The 18,584-nt window shown below is 39.3% G+C and overlaps 1 protein-coding gene across 1 annotated transcript; it reads right to left on the bottom strand.

Annotated features, from left to right (window-relative positions):
• Positions 1–8,208: 8,208 nt before the first annotated feature.
• Positions 8,209–9,644, bottom strand: LOC130702707 (uncharacterized). Its single transcript, XM_059497489.1, has 7 exons — positions 9,503–9,644; positions 9,350–9,417; positions 9,156–9,206; positions 8,954–9,004; positions 8,857–8,892; positions 8,571–8,765; positions 8,209–8,513 (listed from the first exon to the last, which is right to left on the bottom strand). The coding sequence occupies exons 2-7, from the start codon at positions 9,411–9,413 to the stop codon at positions 8,209–8,211; spliced, it is 702 nt and encodes a 233-aa protein (XP_059353472.1). The 5' UTR covers positions 9,414–9,417; positions 9,503–9,644.
• Positions 9,645–18,584: the final 8,940 nt, after the last annotated feature.

An 18,584-nucleotide genomic window follows, 5' to 3' on the forward strand; every position in this document is an offset into this window, starting at 1 on the left:
TGGAATTTTTGCAGCTTTTAAATTCTATCGTGGAGTTGTTTATTCCCTCGTATTGTCGGCATTACAAAGTATCAGATTATTTAATTTTACCTAAAGGTACTTTGTAGCTTGTCTTGTTTTTTGGCGCTATCTTACACTGCATGAAAGAGGAAAGGAAGGGCAAGTCTTGTTGAAATTTTGTTTGCTCTTACAAAATTTTTGCTTTAGAAATTTCAAGTGAAAATGTCGGAGAATATGGAATATCTTAACGATTTCGTGTTAAATGTTCATGGCATTCATGAGAAAATCCTTTAACATTAAACAGCTTAGGCCTACACACACTTGCCGTTTGTAATTCGTGATCTAGAGTTGCCTCCGAATTGCGATAATCGATTTTCCTTTTGGAGCTAAAAGATTATGGAAAAATTAAGCGAAAGTCGAACGGAAAGTTTAGCAGGATTGGGATATTCTTTAGTTGATTTATAACCTTTTTCTGATGCCTGTACTTCACAGCAGGATATGGTCACTCAAAATTCTAAAGAAAATTTCAAGAGTGCAACCAGACATTAAGACGTTCAGGGTTTGTCTGTCATGACCTACAAACATGTGATAGACGCCGTAACAACAGGAGTTGTAAAGACCAAGAAATTTTCACATGATAGCAACATGGCTGGTGTTCCATATAAGGGCGCATTTTGGCGTCTACTTTTAGTTCAACTTTTTTAGTGAACTTGTATTTTTGCGTCAACTGCCCGGTAGATGGTTCAACTAGGCGACCGTTTTGGCGACAACGCCAGTGGGAGGTTCAACTGAAACAGTTGAGCTTTTTCAACGGTGGTCCAGACCACCGTTGACCTTCAACTGAACTGCAACTCCTCCCCTTTCTCAGCTGTAGCGATGAACTTCCATTTTGGCGTCAACTTTGACGAAAAGTTGAACTAAATAGGTTCAACAAATGGTTGACGCCAAAATGCGCCCTAAAATACGTATTCCGTGTCGGTGCTATCGGTTCTCCGTATTACAGTTGCCGACTGTCAACGCCATCTCTTGTTTAGGAAACCATACTCTAATTACTTGTTTTCGTTTATATTTATGCAATATAATCCTTTTTACCTTGATATTTTTTGGAATTCATAGAATATGTTTCAAATAAGTATTTATGTAATTTCTTTGAAATTAGCGTAAACGGCCACTAATATCGGACCAACACCTCTCGTTCGTTTTCCGGGTCTTTTACGTTGCCAAGAAAAGAACGAAAACGGTTCAAAATCCGACTACGGTGCATCTTACCCTGTATACTAGGAACATTTGTAACACATTATATCTTTTTTTTTAAATTTTGTGCCATTAACTACCGTTTTCAAGTTTATTGCTGCGGATCGCAACGGCTACACCAAGTTTATTAAACAGAACCGAATCGTTTGATAAGTACCCACACGAGTAGTATCTGATCAATCATATTTCGGTCCGTCGGTGCAGTTTATTGGGTATCAAATAATCCTTTCTTTCAAGAGGCACACGAACTTAAAAGAATCATTTATCGGGAATACTTGATGTGAAAATAGGCAAACATTACTGAAAAAAAATTTCCATTTTTGTAAAAGAATTTTCCAAACTAAGAGCTTTAAAGGGCTGATATTTTTCTGTCGTATTTATATCTATTCGGTAGTGTACATCTACAGTGTTTCAACTTTTTTATTATGAAACAAGTAAATAATGGAACTTAAGCCAGGCAGCATGGTAGAAATATTATAGCGTGACAAAAGAACCGCGTAGGCAGACTTGCCGCGATCGCAATCAACAATTGATCGCCGATCCGATGTTTTTACAATGATCGGAGATCGGATCGGCGATCCCAAAAAACTTATCGCGATCTGATCATTTTTAGTGATTTATCTCTTCGCCATCTAGCGGTCGATTTAGTTGTGGCATGTAAGTATTTCACTACTTTTGCTATCAAACGAGAATTGACAGATACTGTTTAATACTCATTCAAATTTGTAATATACTAAATCCAGTAAGGAATGTGAATTTTCTGAAAGAATGTGAAAATCTAAAAGTATCGCGAAAAAAGATCGAAAAAATTCCATCGGCGATCCGATCATCTGCAGTTGATCGGTGCGGCAAATCTGCGCGTAGAAGAGGGTCGGAAAGAGCGTATTAGCTCGTTAACCAGGCTGGTCGCGAGGCAATATGTACTACTTAGTACATAATCGCGCCTGCAGTTTTCTTTATGGTGACAACACACACTTTCCCGTGTGTGTTGTCACCCCTAGGGCTTTGATTTGGTTGCTTTAATGGTTAAACCGTTAAAGTTAAACCAGTTAAACAAAAATGCGTGTAGCGCATGTCTTAATTTTTTCAAAGCGAATAATAGAAATTAGGTTTATATAAATATATATTTACAATATTATGATAATGTACATAAATACTACAATATAATAAATACACATATATACAGTATATTACAATTATATATATATATTTATACATACATACAATTACAATATATATATTACTATTATATATATGTACAATAGTTATATATTGAAATAAACGAATATAAGAGAAACAATTTTTTAATTATTTGTCAGCAAAATTAATTATGATATTCGCTGATTTAATATATAAATAATGTAAATATAATATAAATCGATAGCCCTTGGTAAGGGCTATCCATTTTTAGGTAATTGTAATCAATATTTTCAAATCGAAAAAATCTTAAACGTAAAATGCGTTTTTGTTGTTTTTCGATCTAAGGTTCTAATGGACGCAACCGATAAAAACAAAAAAATTGATGTTACACTTAAACTTTTTCCTTTTCTGAAAATTTTAACATAAGTTTTATAGAATTAGATAGCTCTTGATAAGAGCTATCGATTGATGCAAAATTTGTCAATTTTAACTGTTTATTTTCTTCATAAATAATTATTAAAGGATTTCATGATTTTAGAAAGGGGAGGGGGTGTGTGAAAAAGACGAAACTTTGCATTGATTGTTTGATGCTTAATCTTCGTCAAAACAGGAAACCATTATAATATTTTTGTTCCTGGTGATTCGAGGAACAAGTTATTCTAAACGTTTACTTTTAAGATGCTATATTTAACCCAAAAAATTACGTTTGAAAAAGTGGTTTTTGATAAACCATTATGGCGGCCATTTTTTACCGCACCAAGTTCAAATTTCAAAAAGTGTAAATAAGTGTAAAAAATTTTAATTATAAGTACATATTTACATTTTGTTTGTGTCTAGAAAATTTCAGCATTCCGTCTTGTATTAAAAATTAACTAAGATAATTTAAATAAATTTATTTCATGGGTTTCATTTAATTTACAATTTTAGGTGTCTTTTTCCACATTCCGCATGGAAAACCACGTTTTATAGCGACTTCCGCGTGGAAAAGCTCCAAGCAGACAATATTTAAAAAAAAAAACAAGTGACTAACGCCCTGCGCGTTTATCATTTACCCCATAAGAAAAAGTGCATCTGCAACTATGTACTACTTAGTACATATGTAGTGAGACCATGTTGTCGTTAACGGAAAAGGGTACCCGAAAGTAAAACAGCAGACGGCAGTGGAAATCAACAAGACGGATTTGGGTCGGGAGGGTTCATTGATTTGTGCATCTGCTTCGTTTAATTTTGTTGCATCAACGCCGTTATAGTTATTATTATTAGGTTGTACTTCTTATTTTGTGTGAGATGTGGCTATATTTTTCATAATTTATGGGGGCATGCTTTTTACTTAGACAATTTTTCGTTAACAGTTTCATTGTCTACAGAGGTTTGTCAAACGAAATTTTTCAAATAAAAACCATAATTTTGTTATTCATTATTTATCGGATAAATGAAGTATTATTTTAATCGTTGTTCTTGTTTGTTTCACGCCTTGTCGAGAATCCAACTTTGATTATTTTTTCTGGTGGGGTGGATTAGATCGTTTTATTGGAAGGTAAACCAGGATGCCCCGCCCATTATTGGTTTCCAGGAACTAAAAGGCTTTTTAAAAGTTATTATTTTGGCCATTTTACCAACAGTTTACAGGATAAAGCTTTTTCTTCATCTTCAAAACAGACCAAATATCGCAAACTTTAGGTCAGTATTTCCATATAAAAGTTCCCCAACAAATGAGCCGCCAAAACTCCTCTCATTGACTTCTCATGCAACTTGGTGTTTAACTCTAGGGTTCTCTCTCTCCCAAACGAGTGCTGGTTTATGCACTGTGTCCATTTTTTAAATGATAGTAAAACAAAATGTAATTTCTTGTTCCGATTGCTATCCTTTTTCAACTGAAAACCACTCTTCAACTCAATGGAGGGCTGAATCGCCTCTGTAACGACAGGTTCCACCAGAGAAAATATCATTGTTAGCTGCTGTTGAAAATTCCCACGTCCGAACCCAACAAAGGGTCCACATGGGAAGAAGATAGCACGACAAAGAAACAAGTGGGGACGGTAAACGAAAAAGAAAGGAGAATGGCCGGGGGAACATCGCAAGCGGCTGGTCACAAAACAGATAGACCGTTAAAGGGGGATGCAGGAAACTCAGGCGGAAGAAAACGAAGGACTTGAACCGCATGGCAGATAGAGGAATAGTCGGTAGCCCGGGAAATGTGATTGTAATTTGCGGATTGTTTCTACATGTATGTAGAACGGTTTCAAGCGATACAAGGCCAAATTGGGTGTTGGAAGGTAACGGGAAAAGAAGGGGATATAACCAGAGGGAAAATCCTTCGAGCACCGGGCAAGCGGTTGGAGTTATAGGAGGAGAAGGATCTCCGGCGGCCAAGGTAAAAGAAGATTAGCGGTAACATCTGGTCCAGTGTTTTAAATTATGCTTAGTCGGATATTTAAAACTGGCAACAGTGTTTTTGCTGCATGCGTATATAAGGGCCGGTTAGGCATGAGTAATACACACACAATTTTCATGCAAAGTCTGGAGTCGTCTCGTCTTCATTCCGGCAACCATATTTTTTACGCGTTTTCTTCTGCCTGGTTGTTCTGCTGCCCTTGTCCTGCCCGTCTACCTGCTGGGTTGACCGCTTGCCGTGCCCGACTCCCGTAGTGTCCGGCCACCCAGCCGCGTTTAACTTCCAATCATCGCCGTCTAACCCTTGCCCAGCTGTTCACTAGCGCATCCGGATTCCAACTTCATAAGTATATAAGTATTTCTTTTCCTCTTCTATTCTATTATTTTGTGAGCCGGTCTTATACGTACGTGTGTCCGCGATGATAAGTCCGTCCCCACAGCAATCGCCTGGAGCCCCCTAACGGTTCCAGTCATTCAGACACAACTCGCTCATCTGAATCACGCTGGTACTACGTTAATACTAGACCATCCACAGGAAACTGTTCCTGAGTCTAATGTAAATGTAAATGTAATCCCGACAGTGGATTATTCCACAGCTCCTTCCCAAACTGCAATTACTTATTCAATAACTAAAATAGGAGCAAGAACAAGTGAAATACGCTTGCCTTATTTAATAACCATTTTGTGTTGCTTTTGGAGTTTAATCGCGCTCCTGGTTACGTTCTGTAGGAATTTCGCACATCGAATCCAAAAACTTGCAAGAGGAGGTTAGCCAAACGTGAGCCAAGAAATCATCGAGCAATTCAGTAGGGAAAAATTATGAACGGACTGACGCCCCAACTGCGAGACAGACTATTTTGTCTGGACTTTGTGATGATGACACATCTTAAAGAACGCCGCAAATCAACAGGACCGACTGATAATCATCAGTTGCCAACCTTTGTGCGTTCGCCGCCGCTGACATTGCTAGGACAGTTCTTAGTAGTTATGATGAATACTCCAACTCCACGCTGTCATCACGTGATAAACCGGTAGTGGTCACCTCGTTGTCACTCCATCATCACGTGATTACTCCTAGAAAGTTACCCCTTCACGTCCAGGGTGACATTGTCTTACATCTATAAAAGACGAGACTCGCAAGTGTCTCGTCAGGGAGTTTTATACCGTTAGTTTATGTGTAACACCAGTGAAGTAGATAAATACACCTCATCGTAATAAATTCATGTATTGAGTAGTTATTCGTAGTATATGAACATTACATTTGGTGAACGTGTCCAGTTTTGAACTTTGTTCGAATTCGACCATCCCAGACTCCTGCCAAGCAGCAGACCAGCAAGCCTACCCACCTGAACATCGCAGACGACCAACAATCGTCTAGAAAATCCCTGCGACAAGGGTAAGTCACAAAAAAATTTAAACTAACGATTTAACAATAGATGTATATACACCATCCGCCCCAGTAGAAGTAAAAGAGCGTCCTAAAAGACGAAGTATACTAGACTCTAAGCGAACAACACAAAGAGTATACCCAACATTAGAAGCCGAACAAAACAGTGAGATAGCAGAAGTACGTATAGTTCCTTTCGAGCGAACCAGAAGCGCTGAAGGTAGTCCTAAAGAGAGTGACGAAGAGAAACAATTAACAAAGTACCATTGAACAGAAAACCTACCCAGCAGAAAGAAAAACAAGCTAATAGAAGAAAGAGATTTTCTCAAAACTGCATTAATAGGGATTCATCAGATGATCAATCAGTATAAATTGGAATTAGAAGCGGCTAAAGATAAGGCAACAACTAAAATAACTAAAGACTCGTCTGAAAGACAAGGATTTAGAATACAAATTAACCTCAGAAAAACTCATTGCAGCTGAAACAGAAACCCAAGGACATGAAAACAAGGTTTAGTTTTAATAGAGACAGCTACAATCCAGCAACAGGCTATAGATATCAAGCAAGCAGCTTAACCCAACAGTTAGAATAGACGCACGAAGAAAAAACTAACCTAATATCCACATTAGTAAAAAAGACCTAGGACGTCCAAATCTTAGAAACAACTATACGTTAAGTAGAAACAGAACATACATCAGTTAAAGCCAAATTAATTAAAGACAAATCTAAGCTTCAACAAGAAATAGAGAAACTAAAAGAAAGGAAAGCTCAACTCCTCGAGGAAGGAACCACTTTATGAAACAAATATAGCATAACCTAAACCGAACTAGAGAAAATACAGCAAAGTAACAGAGCTCTTGAGATGAAAAGTATAGACCAGAGAAAAAAAATTCCCACCTTACAATTGGAACATAAAAAGCTAGTTAAAAACATAACAAATAAGAACCAGGAAATATCGCATCTGAACGATACCATAAAAGTAAAGCAGGCAGAGTTAGAATTCCTTAAGCAGGAACAATTAGACCAAACAATCAAACTTGCTAAACTACAATCAGAAAATAATCAACTTAAACACAACTTGAACATAAGTCAAATTAACGAAACAGTCCTACAGCAAAATCAAACCAGACAAACAGAAGAAATATCATGTCTACAGACTACTAACCAGTCATTGGAGAACAAGTTAAGGAGACTACAGCAAAATATTGCGGTCGCCGCAAACACAAACGAACCCTAGTAGAACAAGATATCTTCACACAATCTTAAAGATAGCGATACATCTATGGCAAATACATCTTAGATATCTTACTACTATCTTTGTACTAGCTTTGTACTAGCTAAATGTCATGGGGTGGAGATATCTTGTTTATATATCTTACGAATATCCTAAAAGCCACTTTCTACATAACTGTATAGGGAACTTATCGCTCTAAAATAAATAGTAAATACAAAAAAAAGAATACATTTTTTAAAGACAGTTTATTTTTAAAATCCGAATTACAATTGGCAAAGAAACACAAGTTACAAACTGTGACAGGAAGACATTCAAGTCTTATTATTAATTAGAATCGCTGCTGTTGTCTTCCGCCGCAAGTTTCGCTTGTTCTGCCACAAAACGCCCTTTTGCATTATGAAGATACGATTTGGTTTCAGCGACGAACACTTCTTTTTCCAGATCTTTAAACTTTGAATTGGAGATGATTCTAACTAAATATAAAATATTTTTATTTAACTACTTATTTTACTCTTTACTTATATCTCTTCTCTATATAAAATGGTTACCTCTTACTAATTCCGTTATACGACAAGAGTGGATTCCTTTTTTTCCCATTCCGCCGTTTACTCTCTTATCACGTCTCCCAAGCCAATTTACATCCTTAGAGAGTGAATCTTCAAATACTGTTCTCCACGCTCTTTGTACACATAGTCGCCTTCAGAATTTTTGGAATTCTTTTTTCCTGAAAGACGGATTTTTCGGACTATCTATTCATGAATGAAAGAGGAGCTTAACATACTAAATGAAATATATAAATTATTGAAAACTTACTAGCTTCTTCAGATTTTCATCTTTTTTAAGAATTTTTTCGAATGCTTCCAATACTAAGTTTTTTAATGGAAGAGAAGCAATGCCTTCATCTATTTCCTCAATGCATTCGTTAACTGGATTAATTTTTTTATCGATCATAGACAACTTTTCATTAATCTTGGCAAGGTCAGAGAAGTATTTCTCTTTGTCGTGATTGACTTTCTTTGGAATGGGAAGAGACGATGGAGAATCCGTAGTATAATAAGACGAAGAATCTCGGGATGTAGAAGGGCCGGAACTACTTTCAGCATCTAAAAATATATGGTTAAGGATTATACGTTTAAAATGAAAATATTCTGATTAGTTACGAAGTTGCAGATGATGTGATTCATTTGGCCTATAGCTTGTTATTGCTCCAATATTTTGCTGGCTCGGAAATTCAGGGACAGTTGATGGTGTTTGATAAGAAGAATTCATTAAATGTGAATTATAGTTCCAGTACGGCTGCTGCATTCCCCAGTTGTAATGACCACCATTGTAATTAAATTGCGGATGCATATTTTCTGATATGTTAACAATAAACAAAATAAAGAAAAATATGTAAAACAGTATTGAAAAAGAGGTTGATGAAAGAAAGGTATTTTTTATGATTACCGAACTGGTGGGTTCCATATGAGTCGTCGGAATTACCTATTTAATGCACAAGAATATTTTGTAAAAAAAGGTTTCATTAAACTAGAATTAACATTACCAGACTGAATCGACTGTTGAATTTGCATATCCACAGGAGACGACGAATCTTCTGTAATTATAGAATAAGGAGAGTAAGGTAATTATAGAAGGAGTGCACTGCACATTTAATCCGAATAGTAACGGCGAACAAAAACACGATATAATAGACAAGACAACAGTAACTGAACCAAAAATTAAGAAGTAAATAATATCATTATTACCAGGTTGAAACGATTGTTGACTTGGCATATGCACAGGAGACGATGTATCTTCTATAATTATAGAATAAGTTAGGTAATTACCGCAAGAGTGACCGGCACATTTGTCCGAAAAGAAACGTGAAACAAAAATAAACGATATACTAGACGAGACCACAGTAACTGTACCAAAATAACGAAATAAGCAGCATAATTACCAGGCGCATTCAATGACAGAACTTCGGCATTGGAACGCACTATTAACGCTTCCAGACTTGACATATCGCTATGAGGTAACGAAAATTTTTCAACTTAATGAAAAATTGCGTTGCATGAATGTTATGCAACAGTGTATTAAATATTATAATTACGAGACGAATTTGACGAAAGGACCACAGCATTAGAAGACAAACGTTTATCAGAACTGGAGGAACCTCTCTTACTAGTAGAAGCAGCAGCAATGACTAAACGAAATGACAATAAGACTTGGTTTATAGGTTTGTTAAAAGTTCAAAATCAATTATCCTTTTTAGTTGACGTTGAAGCATTGCTGAAATGTTTAGAAACCAACAAGGCTCTAGGAGGTATTGGAAGCAAAGTAGTAGTGGCCATTCCTTTGACAGAGTTTGTATGGGAGGCTTTCTTAATCGTCTTTCCTTTGCTGGGTGCTGATTTTTTAGGTGGGCTGAGAGACTCTTCCTCGCTGTCTATTTCTGTTGTTGATTGTCCAGGTATATTTAGTTTTTTTCCTTTTAGGGACTCGTTTTCCTCTGCCTGAGTTTTCTTGATTAAGAATGGGCAGGCCAGTTTCAACACGGGGAAGACTTGTTCTTGCTTCTTCATACGTGTCTTTAAAAAGGAAGCAATATTGTTACATTAAACATACAAAATGAAGTAGTAACGCAAATTACCAAAAGTTCCAATTATTTGGAAATCCTCGTATCTCTGCCATGTTTCCTCATCAGGTGGAACGCCACACTACAAAATTTGGATTTGATGTGCAGCTGAATAACTATCATTCGGTAAATAGAGAATGTCTTCCTCTATCCAATTTTCTGCCACTACGTAAAGCCAGTTATCTATTATAGGTAATATTTTGGGAACTTCAACAATACAACAACAATACAAAGGTATTGAATATCTCATAATATATCTAGCAGTTAGCTGGTAGATATCTATAAAGACATATAAAATTGATATGACGTTTTGATATACAATAGATATCTTAGAGAACTAAATACATCGGGTAGACATATATATATCTTAAAGATAGGAGTAAGATATCTTGTTCTACTAGGGTAATTGGAAGTATCACAACATAACTTAGCCTTACAAAATCGGAAAACCATGTCACTAAAAAGCGAGATAACAGCACTAGGGCAAGCACTCCAGTTAGAACGACAAGCAGCCGAAAGAGCAGCTAACCTAGATACCGAACACAACCATCTTAGGGAAAACATAGAAACATTGATTAGAAACAACCAAGCACTAGGAGAACAAAGAGAACAGGAAATCGACGAAACCGATAGAAACCAAGAAACATCGAGAATGACGGCTAACGATGATATTAAAGCGCTAGCAGCAGCCATTAGTCTCAGGGACGAAACACAGAATACACCAATTTATAGTGGAAATGTAAACGACCAACCGATAGGGGTATGGTTACGAGATGCATAGGCAATAGCAACGATACACGAATGGCCGAGAGAAGTCACAAAAAAGATCCTAGCCACCCATTTAAAGGGAACAGCACTGCAGTGGCACATAGATAGACTACGGGAAGCGCCAAGAGAAACATATGCCGAATGGAGGAATGCATTGAAAGAGCACTTCAAGCACCCAGCAGATAGAGCTAATCAGAAATCGAAGTTATTATTAGTGAAGCGATCACCTAACCAACCAGTCACGCACATTATCGACAAAATCACGCAAGCGTATAACGCAATTTATAAGGAAGGGGATGAGGAGCAAGTTCAAAGTACTGAATTGACAGCCCTTAAGGATGATACTCTAATTAAAATGCTACTAGATGGACTACTTCCACCCATCAAAACTATACTATTACAAGAAATATCTCAACACCCCAATTTGGCAAAATTTCAAACAAGCAGCTCTAGAAGCAGAAGAAATTGCTTATAATACGCAGCCGCTTGAACTCAAACCATTATTCAAGCTAGAAACACAGTAACTGCCTAGAGACGTAGAAGCAGAATTTACCCAAACAAAATTGGAAATAGAAGAATTGAAAAACAATCTAACAAAATTTAATCTGGTACGACACCGAAAGCAGGAAAAGAACGGTCGTTGAATAATATCGACACCTATCGACAAAGTAGGACTTCGTCCAGATACAATACCGTAAAGTGGGAGGATAGACAACAGTCAAGGGATAACTCGTGTAATAGAGACCGTCAAAATCACTCGTACAACTGACACAGATCTTACGACAGAAACCGCTCTGAGTCACGAGATAGATCCTACAGTCGAGGAAGATATCAGAGCAGAAGATTCCAGGATAGAGATAGAAGCGACTCTCGAACAAGACGTTACAGCGAACGTCCAAGATTTAAGAGCCCCCACCCCTCAGCGGATCCCGCAAGGAAACAAAGAGTAGGAGGTAATAGCAAGGAAAACCCTATTACTTGCCATAGATGCCTCAACACCGGGCATGTAGCGAAAGACTGTCGGACCGAAAAGATTACAACCAAAAACGGAAAGAAAACACAAACATGTAGATTAATTAGAATACCTGTAGAATTTAGCAATCAGAAAGCACAATCTTTAATAGACACAGGAGCGGCAGCTAGTATAATTTCATCAGAAAGATTAGCCGTATTACCCCATAAGGCGATCATAACCGAATTAGATACCAAAACTAACCAGTCATTTGTATCGGCGTCAGGAAACATAATGTACCCATTAGGATGTTTCAAACTAAGAATCAAGCTAACACCGAATTGTAGCTTAGAACACGATTTCTTTGTGTTACCTTAGACACAGGAAGGTTGCATCTTCTTCTTGGGATTAGTTTTTTTCAAAAAATATAAAACAAAAATAGATATAGCTAATAATACACTAACGTTATTATTAAACGAAGTAGAATCCGGGATTATTCTTAGAAAAGTAGAAATTCCTAACTATAACATTAAAGAGAGTTCAACTATAACCTTTGGACTGTCGCACCTAAAAGGAACGGATAGACTAGAAATGGAACAAGTCTTAAATAATCACAAATTATTTTTCGCGTCTCAGCTAATAGAGTTAGGATGCACTAACGTACTCAAACATAGGATAATAACGACGGGAAACCCGAAATTGAGAGGAGCATATAGGATACCAGCAGCCATTAAACCAAGCAAGACAACAGATAGAGGAGATGTTAAAGTACAATATCATTCGAGAAAGTCATAGCACTTTCAGAGCATCCATAGTGATGGTAAAAAAGAAATCGGGGGAATTACGATTTTCTGTAGACTACAGGGACCTAAACGTGGTCACTGTAAAGGATCGTTACCCTCTACCAAGAATAGTTTAGTTTATTAAATAGTTTGCAAACACCATTTAAATACAAATTGAAATTCGCTTTTGTTTTAGCTCGTCACCTAATTCGTGGGTGACTTCGATGGTGGCCGAGATCTGGGTCCATTTTCGTTCATTGTAGACGACAGTAAACTAGAGATCTTTTCCTATGTTCATCTTTTAAGCCTTTCCTTGTAAGCCATCTAAGGGCGTGTGGGTAATCACCTATGTGATGTATCGAGAAATTAAATTTGTAGCGAGGTGATGATGATGAGATGTATTGCCACAATAATGAGTTGCGATATGAAAAGAGAATAAAGAAGCTCAGCCACGCCGAATTGCTGAGAGACACGTATAGCAAATCGGTTACAGTAGCTAGAAGAAAAAGGCGAGATGTCTCGCCGTCCAGAAAACAAAAACGAAACTGCCCCCGTGATAGTGGTTTTTTTTTCGGATTTTTTTCTTCCTTTTTATTTCTTCCCTCAGGGTCGAGAGGGTTGGGGGTAACAAAACGCGTTACTTAAGCTATGCGTACGCACATGCGTTCTGTTCCATTGGGAAAACCTGTGTGATTCATTGACAAGCTTGAAGGCCAAGCAGAAGGAATGTTGAAAGCCAGAGCCATCGAAAAATTATCTGTTGGCTGAAGAGGGGAAAGGATAGTACGTGTGGGGAGAGAAAAGTTGAGAGGAGTGATTTCTTGACCAAATCTAAACATCCGTAAAACAAGAATGCGAACCCGTTAGCTGGGCACAAGTCTGACGAAATTAGATGCATGCAACCCAAACTGAAATGGGAAAAAATGAATCTGAATTCATATAGGACAAAAGCAACTAGGCCAACAAAGATTTCACGTTATGCGACATATAAAAACCTAAAGAAAGTATTATAATATTCGATGATGTGATTCCACATAGCACACGCAATCAAACGGACATCCTCAGTATATTCAATTAGCACAAGGAAACATGTTACGAACATCCGTGGAATTTTCCTACCTTCGGATTGGATGTCCATTAGGTACCGACTGATTATTACATGACCGCCCGGGATAATGTCGATGGATATCCGAGTGAGCCTACATAAATTTGGTAAAGCGACCAATAGAGCTCTGTGGCTGGAACTGCACTCAGTTCTCCGGCACAACATTCGGATGCTCTCCATTAGACCATGCAACACATATTTTAACTACCATTTTTAAACAACAGGACAAAGACGATCTCAAATCACAAACAGGACTTTTTTAAAATTAAGATAAAATCAAAATTAAAGTTAACATTAAAGTTATACTAGATTACAGTATCACATTAAAAGTAGTTAGCAATAAACCAAATAATGAATGAATTTTATCAATATTTTTACTTAAGTATGATTTGTTAATTTTCAAAAAGATTTAATTATTTAAAACTAAAATCATATAATAACTAATTCATGTTTTGGATTTTGCAACGCTAAATAAGCTGCATTTTATTCACTTCCTTTTTCTAGCTTACGTTAATTTCAATGGCTTGATTAGTTTTAAGCTAATGACGCTACCTGGCAAAAGTAAAGCCAACTCAAACATATCCCTAGCTTACTATCTGCAACCTAACGAAGAGGCTGCTTGATGGGCCTAGCATTTGTACAGCACCAAAATTCAAGCTTACCGTTTTGTCCGGAGAGCACAGTAGTGTAGCTCAGTAAAAACTAGCTGAAAACATTTCTGGACTCAGATGGCCTTTACACTCCAGGCTGCTGAAGTGAAAAACGTGTTGCGAGAGGACAGCGCACAATTCCGATGAAGGTGATGTTGATAAGCTGATGTACACCATTCGGAGTTTTAAATTCTTGAAAGATCCGAAACCTGATATCGATAATTGGGAGGGATATAATTACGAAGAAGGAGAACAATACGTTTTTGTTACAGATCTCGAAAGATCGGTAATGGCTTTTAAGACCGACAGTCTTGAAAACCCCTGGTTCCCCTAACTTGTCAAGATAATGAAACTGAAGAAGAAGCGAGTTTTAATTGACTGCTGATCGCTATACACAACGACTGGCTTTCCCCTTATGCTAGAAAATTGAGAAAAGGCCATGAGAAAAGCCTCTGCGCTGAGGCTGGCCGTTACTTCTAGATGAACTGCTCGCGTTGTAAGGCACTTAAAAAGGCAGATTCATCTTTTTTCGCGTCGTCGCCCTCTTCCCCCTACTTTGACAGTCAATGGACCAAAGTAGTCGATTCCTGTATGAGCAAACGGGGACAAGAATGGCGTTATGCGATGAACCGGTAATGGAGCCATGAGTGGCATTATTGGTTGTAAGTTCCTTCGCTTGCAGGGAATACACTTGTTGAGTAGAGATTTAATTACCCTCCGCCCAGCGGTTATCCAGTGCATATTTCGAAACTCATCCAACAAGCGATCGGCCTGAATGTAATAATTTCGAACGTAAGTATCCTAAACGGCGAGATTTGTGATACGTTCCTCTGGGGGCAGAATGATTGGATGTTTTGTCACATAATCGACAGGTGCTTGACCTTTGGGTGGTCGAATTGACCACCCACTCGCATTAGTTGTTATTTGTCAACAAGCGGTCGAAACTGCTTGAGCTTTGACCGGTTTGGCAATTCTTTTCCCTCTTTTAAGAACGACAGACCTTCCGGGTATACCACTTCTTGTACACGTCAGATGCACATTGCCGGAGCTATTTCAGTTTCAGCTGGCGTCAGTTCTCCTGAAGTTACCTTTAGTTTCTGTGCTCTCGCACGACAGTTTTCGGTAAACCGTGAACACCACGCAAGCACTCGTTCAAGGCGCACTTTGTTTGAATAATATACCACACACTTGTCGATCACGTTGTCACTGAGTTCGGTTATTGTTGTATAGACGTGGAGGACTTCGGGATCTTGATTGTCATTCAGCTCGATCTGATCCCACGTTGGTCATAGTGGAGGTTCCAACAATAAGCAGACTGGTCCTTGTTGGAAGCGCTGGAGTTCTTTGAGGTTGTCGGGGTCCAATCCTCTGCTGCAGACGTCTGCTGGATTCTGGATTCCTGGTACGTGACGTCATTGTCGGCAGTCGGTGTTCATTAAGATCTTTCTAATTTTGTTGCCCACAAACCCTTCATATTTGACGTTACCTAAATGGATCCATCTCAAAACTGTCTGGGAGTTGACATGCAACACGATTTGGCTCAGATCCAGGTTCATCTCACGGCAGATTATTATGGCCAGATGTAAAGTTTCGAGCGTTCCTTGAAGCTGGAGCCGTGTGATCGAGAGTTGCTTTAGCGGTGCGACATGTGTCTTGGCCATGCTGAAGGATAAGTCTCCTCTTTCAGTGGCGTATGTCGTCACATACGCGACTGCTCCAAATCCTGGTTGACTGGCGTCGCAAAGACATGTAGCTGTTGAGCCGTGGGATGATCTCCGTTAACGAAACATCGAAGAACTGTGGTGCGTTCTAAGCCTGGCAAACTTTGACACCATCTTAGGAATCGAAATTTCAATGGCTTGGGTAGCTTTTCGTCCCAATCTAATTTGGCTCGCCATACCTCTTGCGTCAATATTTCCATGACGAACACCACCAGAGCGACGAATCCAAGCGGATCCTAACCAGTGGCTACCACACCTACAAGATTTCTCTTAGTAGGTGTGGCGTGCGACTCAATTTTCTCTTCCACTTTGAAAGTGAAAGCATCGATTTCACTGTCCCAAAGAATTCCTAGGCCGTGATCCATAGGTAATTTGTCCAGGTCTAAATCCAGCTTTGGGTTGGCTAGTTCTTATGGTTTATGAGCCATAAGAACCTTTCTTGACGACGAAGACCATTTAGTGAGGTTAAACCCCCCCAGCTGCAGCAAATCCTTTAACTGGCGTTCGATTGCCTCTTCTGCCGAATTGAATGAATCCAAATAGTTGTCGACGTAGAAACTTGTTGTTACGCTGGCTGCTACCTCTGGAAATTTCATTTTGTTGTCTTTGGCTGTTTTATTTAAGGCGAACAAGCAGGTCGACGGCTCCAAAGACATGAACTGTCATTCTGTAAGTGAGAGGTGGCGACGTACTACTGGGCGATCGGTACAAAAACCGAACGCATCTTGATCCTCCTCTGGAACTAACACTTAATGATACATTTTCTCAATGTCACTACTGATGAAAATTAGGTACTTCCGAAAGCGCAAGATTATTCCAAGTAAATTAAAAAGGTAGTTCGGTCCACGAAGAAGATTTTTATTTAAGGAGGTACCGTCGCACTCCGCCGAACAGTCGAAAACCATTCTTGTTTTTGTCGTCGAACTTGCTGAGCTTTGAACACCGTGAGGCATGTAGTCCGTCATTGGTGTTCGTCTCTTTTCTTCTTAGGTATACAAGAGACGAGCATGGCCAAGTTTTATATATTCTTGGATTACGTCATCGTACCGCTTAACATAGTTGGAGTCTCTCTTGAAGCGCCGTTAGATCTGGAAGAGGCGGCTAAGCGCCATACTGCGGTTGTCCGGTAATTCTGGGTTGTCGGTCTTCTACATCAGGCTGGCTTGATTGGTGATTCTTTATGTATTTGGTGGTCTTTTTCAGAATCTCCTCTCCCCGTCGATCTTCTGCTGACATGACTGTGGGAACTTGCACAGAGTTTTTCGCCTCCATGCTCCAAAACCGTTCGACGAGCTCGGAGAGGCTCATTTCCCCTTCTTTGATGTGATGTTAGCGAAGTAAGGACTTTTATGCTCGTATTCGTCTTGCGGGCCCATTTTTCCTCCCAGACACCAAAAACCATCCAAAAGGCGTGTTAAAATCTAACGGCCCCGTCTACCCATTGATTGGCTTACGCGATTCGCTATAGTCGTGGGCGTCTGCTACGTCGAGGCCGATTAGGACCGTCACTTGGTTGGGTTGGGCTTCCGGAAGCTTCAGACCTTGCAGATGTGGAAATGCCTTTGCTTGTAAACCCAAAAATGTTGGATTTTCCGAATCGTAGGACGTCACATTGATCTTCGTTGTTGGCCCGGATAAAACTAGTTTGCTTCTGGCCACATCACTTCGGATTAAAATCGAGTCACTCCCGCTGTCTAGAAATTCAGAGGTATCAAAGAACTTCTCTCCCTGTTATAGACGAACGGGAACAATTTTGAAAAGCATTCTTCATCGGCTGTCCTCCCCGTCTCTGATGTTCTTCGGCAGCTTGGTAACGACATGCATCATGTTGCCCAACGACTCGAATTCGTCTGCGAGTCCAGTTGTTGACAGAGCGGAGACGGCTCCATGAAGCTTGTTGGAGAATGTTTTCAGACTGGTGCTGTCGTTCGGCTGCACGGACGGAACTCGAAGGAGATTGTTGAGATGCGTCTGAACCAAAATAGTAGTATGACCATATTCTTGGCCGTGCCGATGCAAGACTACATCATATTTGCTCGGGTCATGCACACAATCAACTACCGAGTTGAGAACCTGCGTAGCCAGCAGCTCCTGCAAATGCGCTAACCGGATTCAATTGTCGCTGCTCCGGTTGTGGTACAGCATCACGAATTTGGACTTGAACATTTGGTAGCTAAACGGGTTGCCGTCGAACTTGGTGATGGTGAGCGGTGGAAGTGCTGATATCCGCAACGAATCGAAAAGTTGGCAGATGAGACTAGACTCTGATTTCGTTGCCTCCATGTTATATATTTGTTCGCCCGCTGTCCCCGCTCCTCCACATCGTTCCAAGAGGCTGACTGCCTGTGGCGGTGAGGATGAGGTGCTGCCTTGCGGCCATCCTAAGGGTTCGTGACGCTGAGACAACATCCCTTGTATCGATGTGTCCAGCCGACCTTGGGATGATATATCTCACCCTCATGGCATTCTTTAGACATTTTTGGGGCAAGTTTTTGTACAAGGCATTTCAACTTGTCGAGCTCTTTCGACTGCGATTCACAGGTTTTCTGGATGGCTTCTAGTCTCATTTCGACTTTCTT

Source organism: Daphnia carinata, chromosome 1 (genome assembly GCF_022539665.2).
Source record: "Daphnia carinata strain CSIRO-1 chromosome 1, CSIRO_AGI_Dcar_HiC_V3, whole genome shotgun sequence".
NCBI lineage: Eukaryota > Metazoa > Arthropoda > Branchiopoda > Diplostraca > Daphniidae > Daphnia > Daphnia carinata.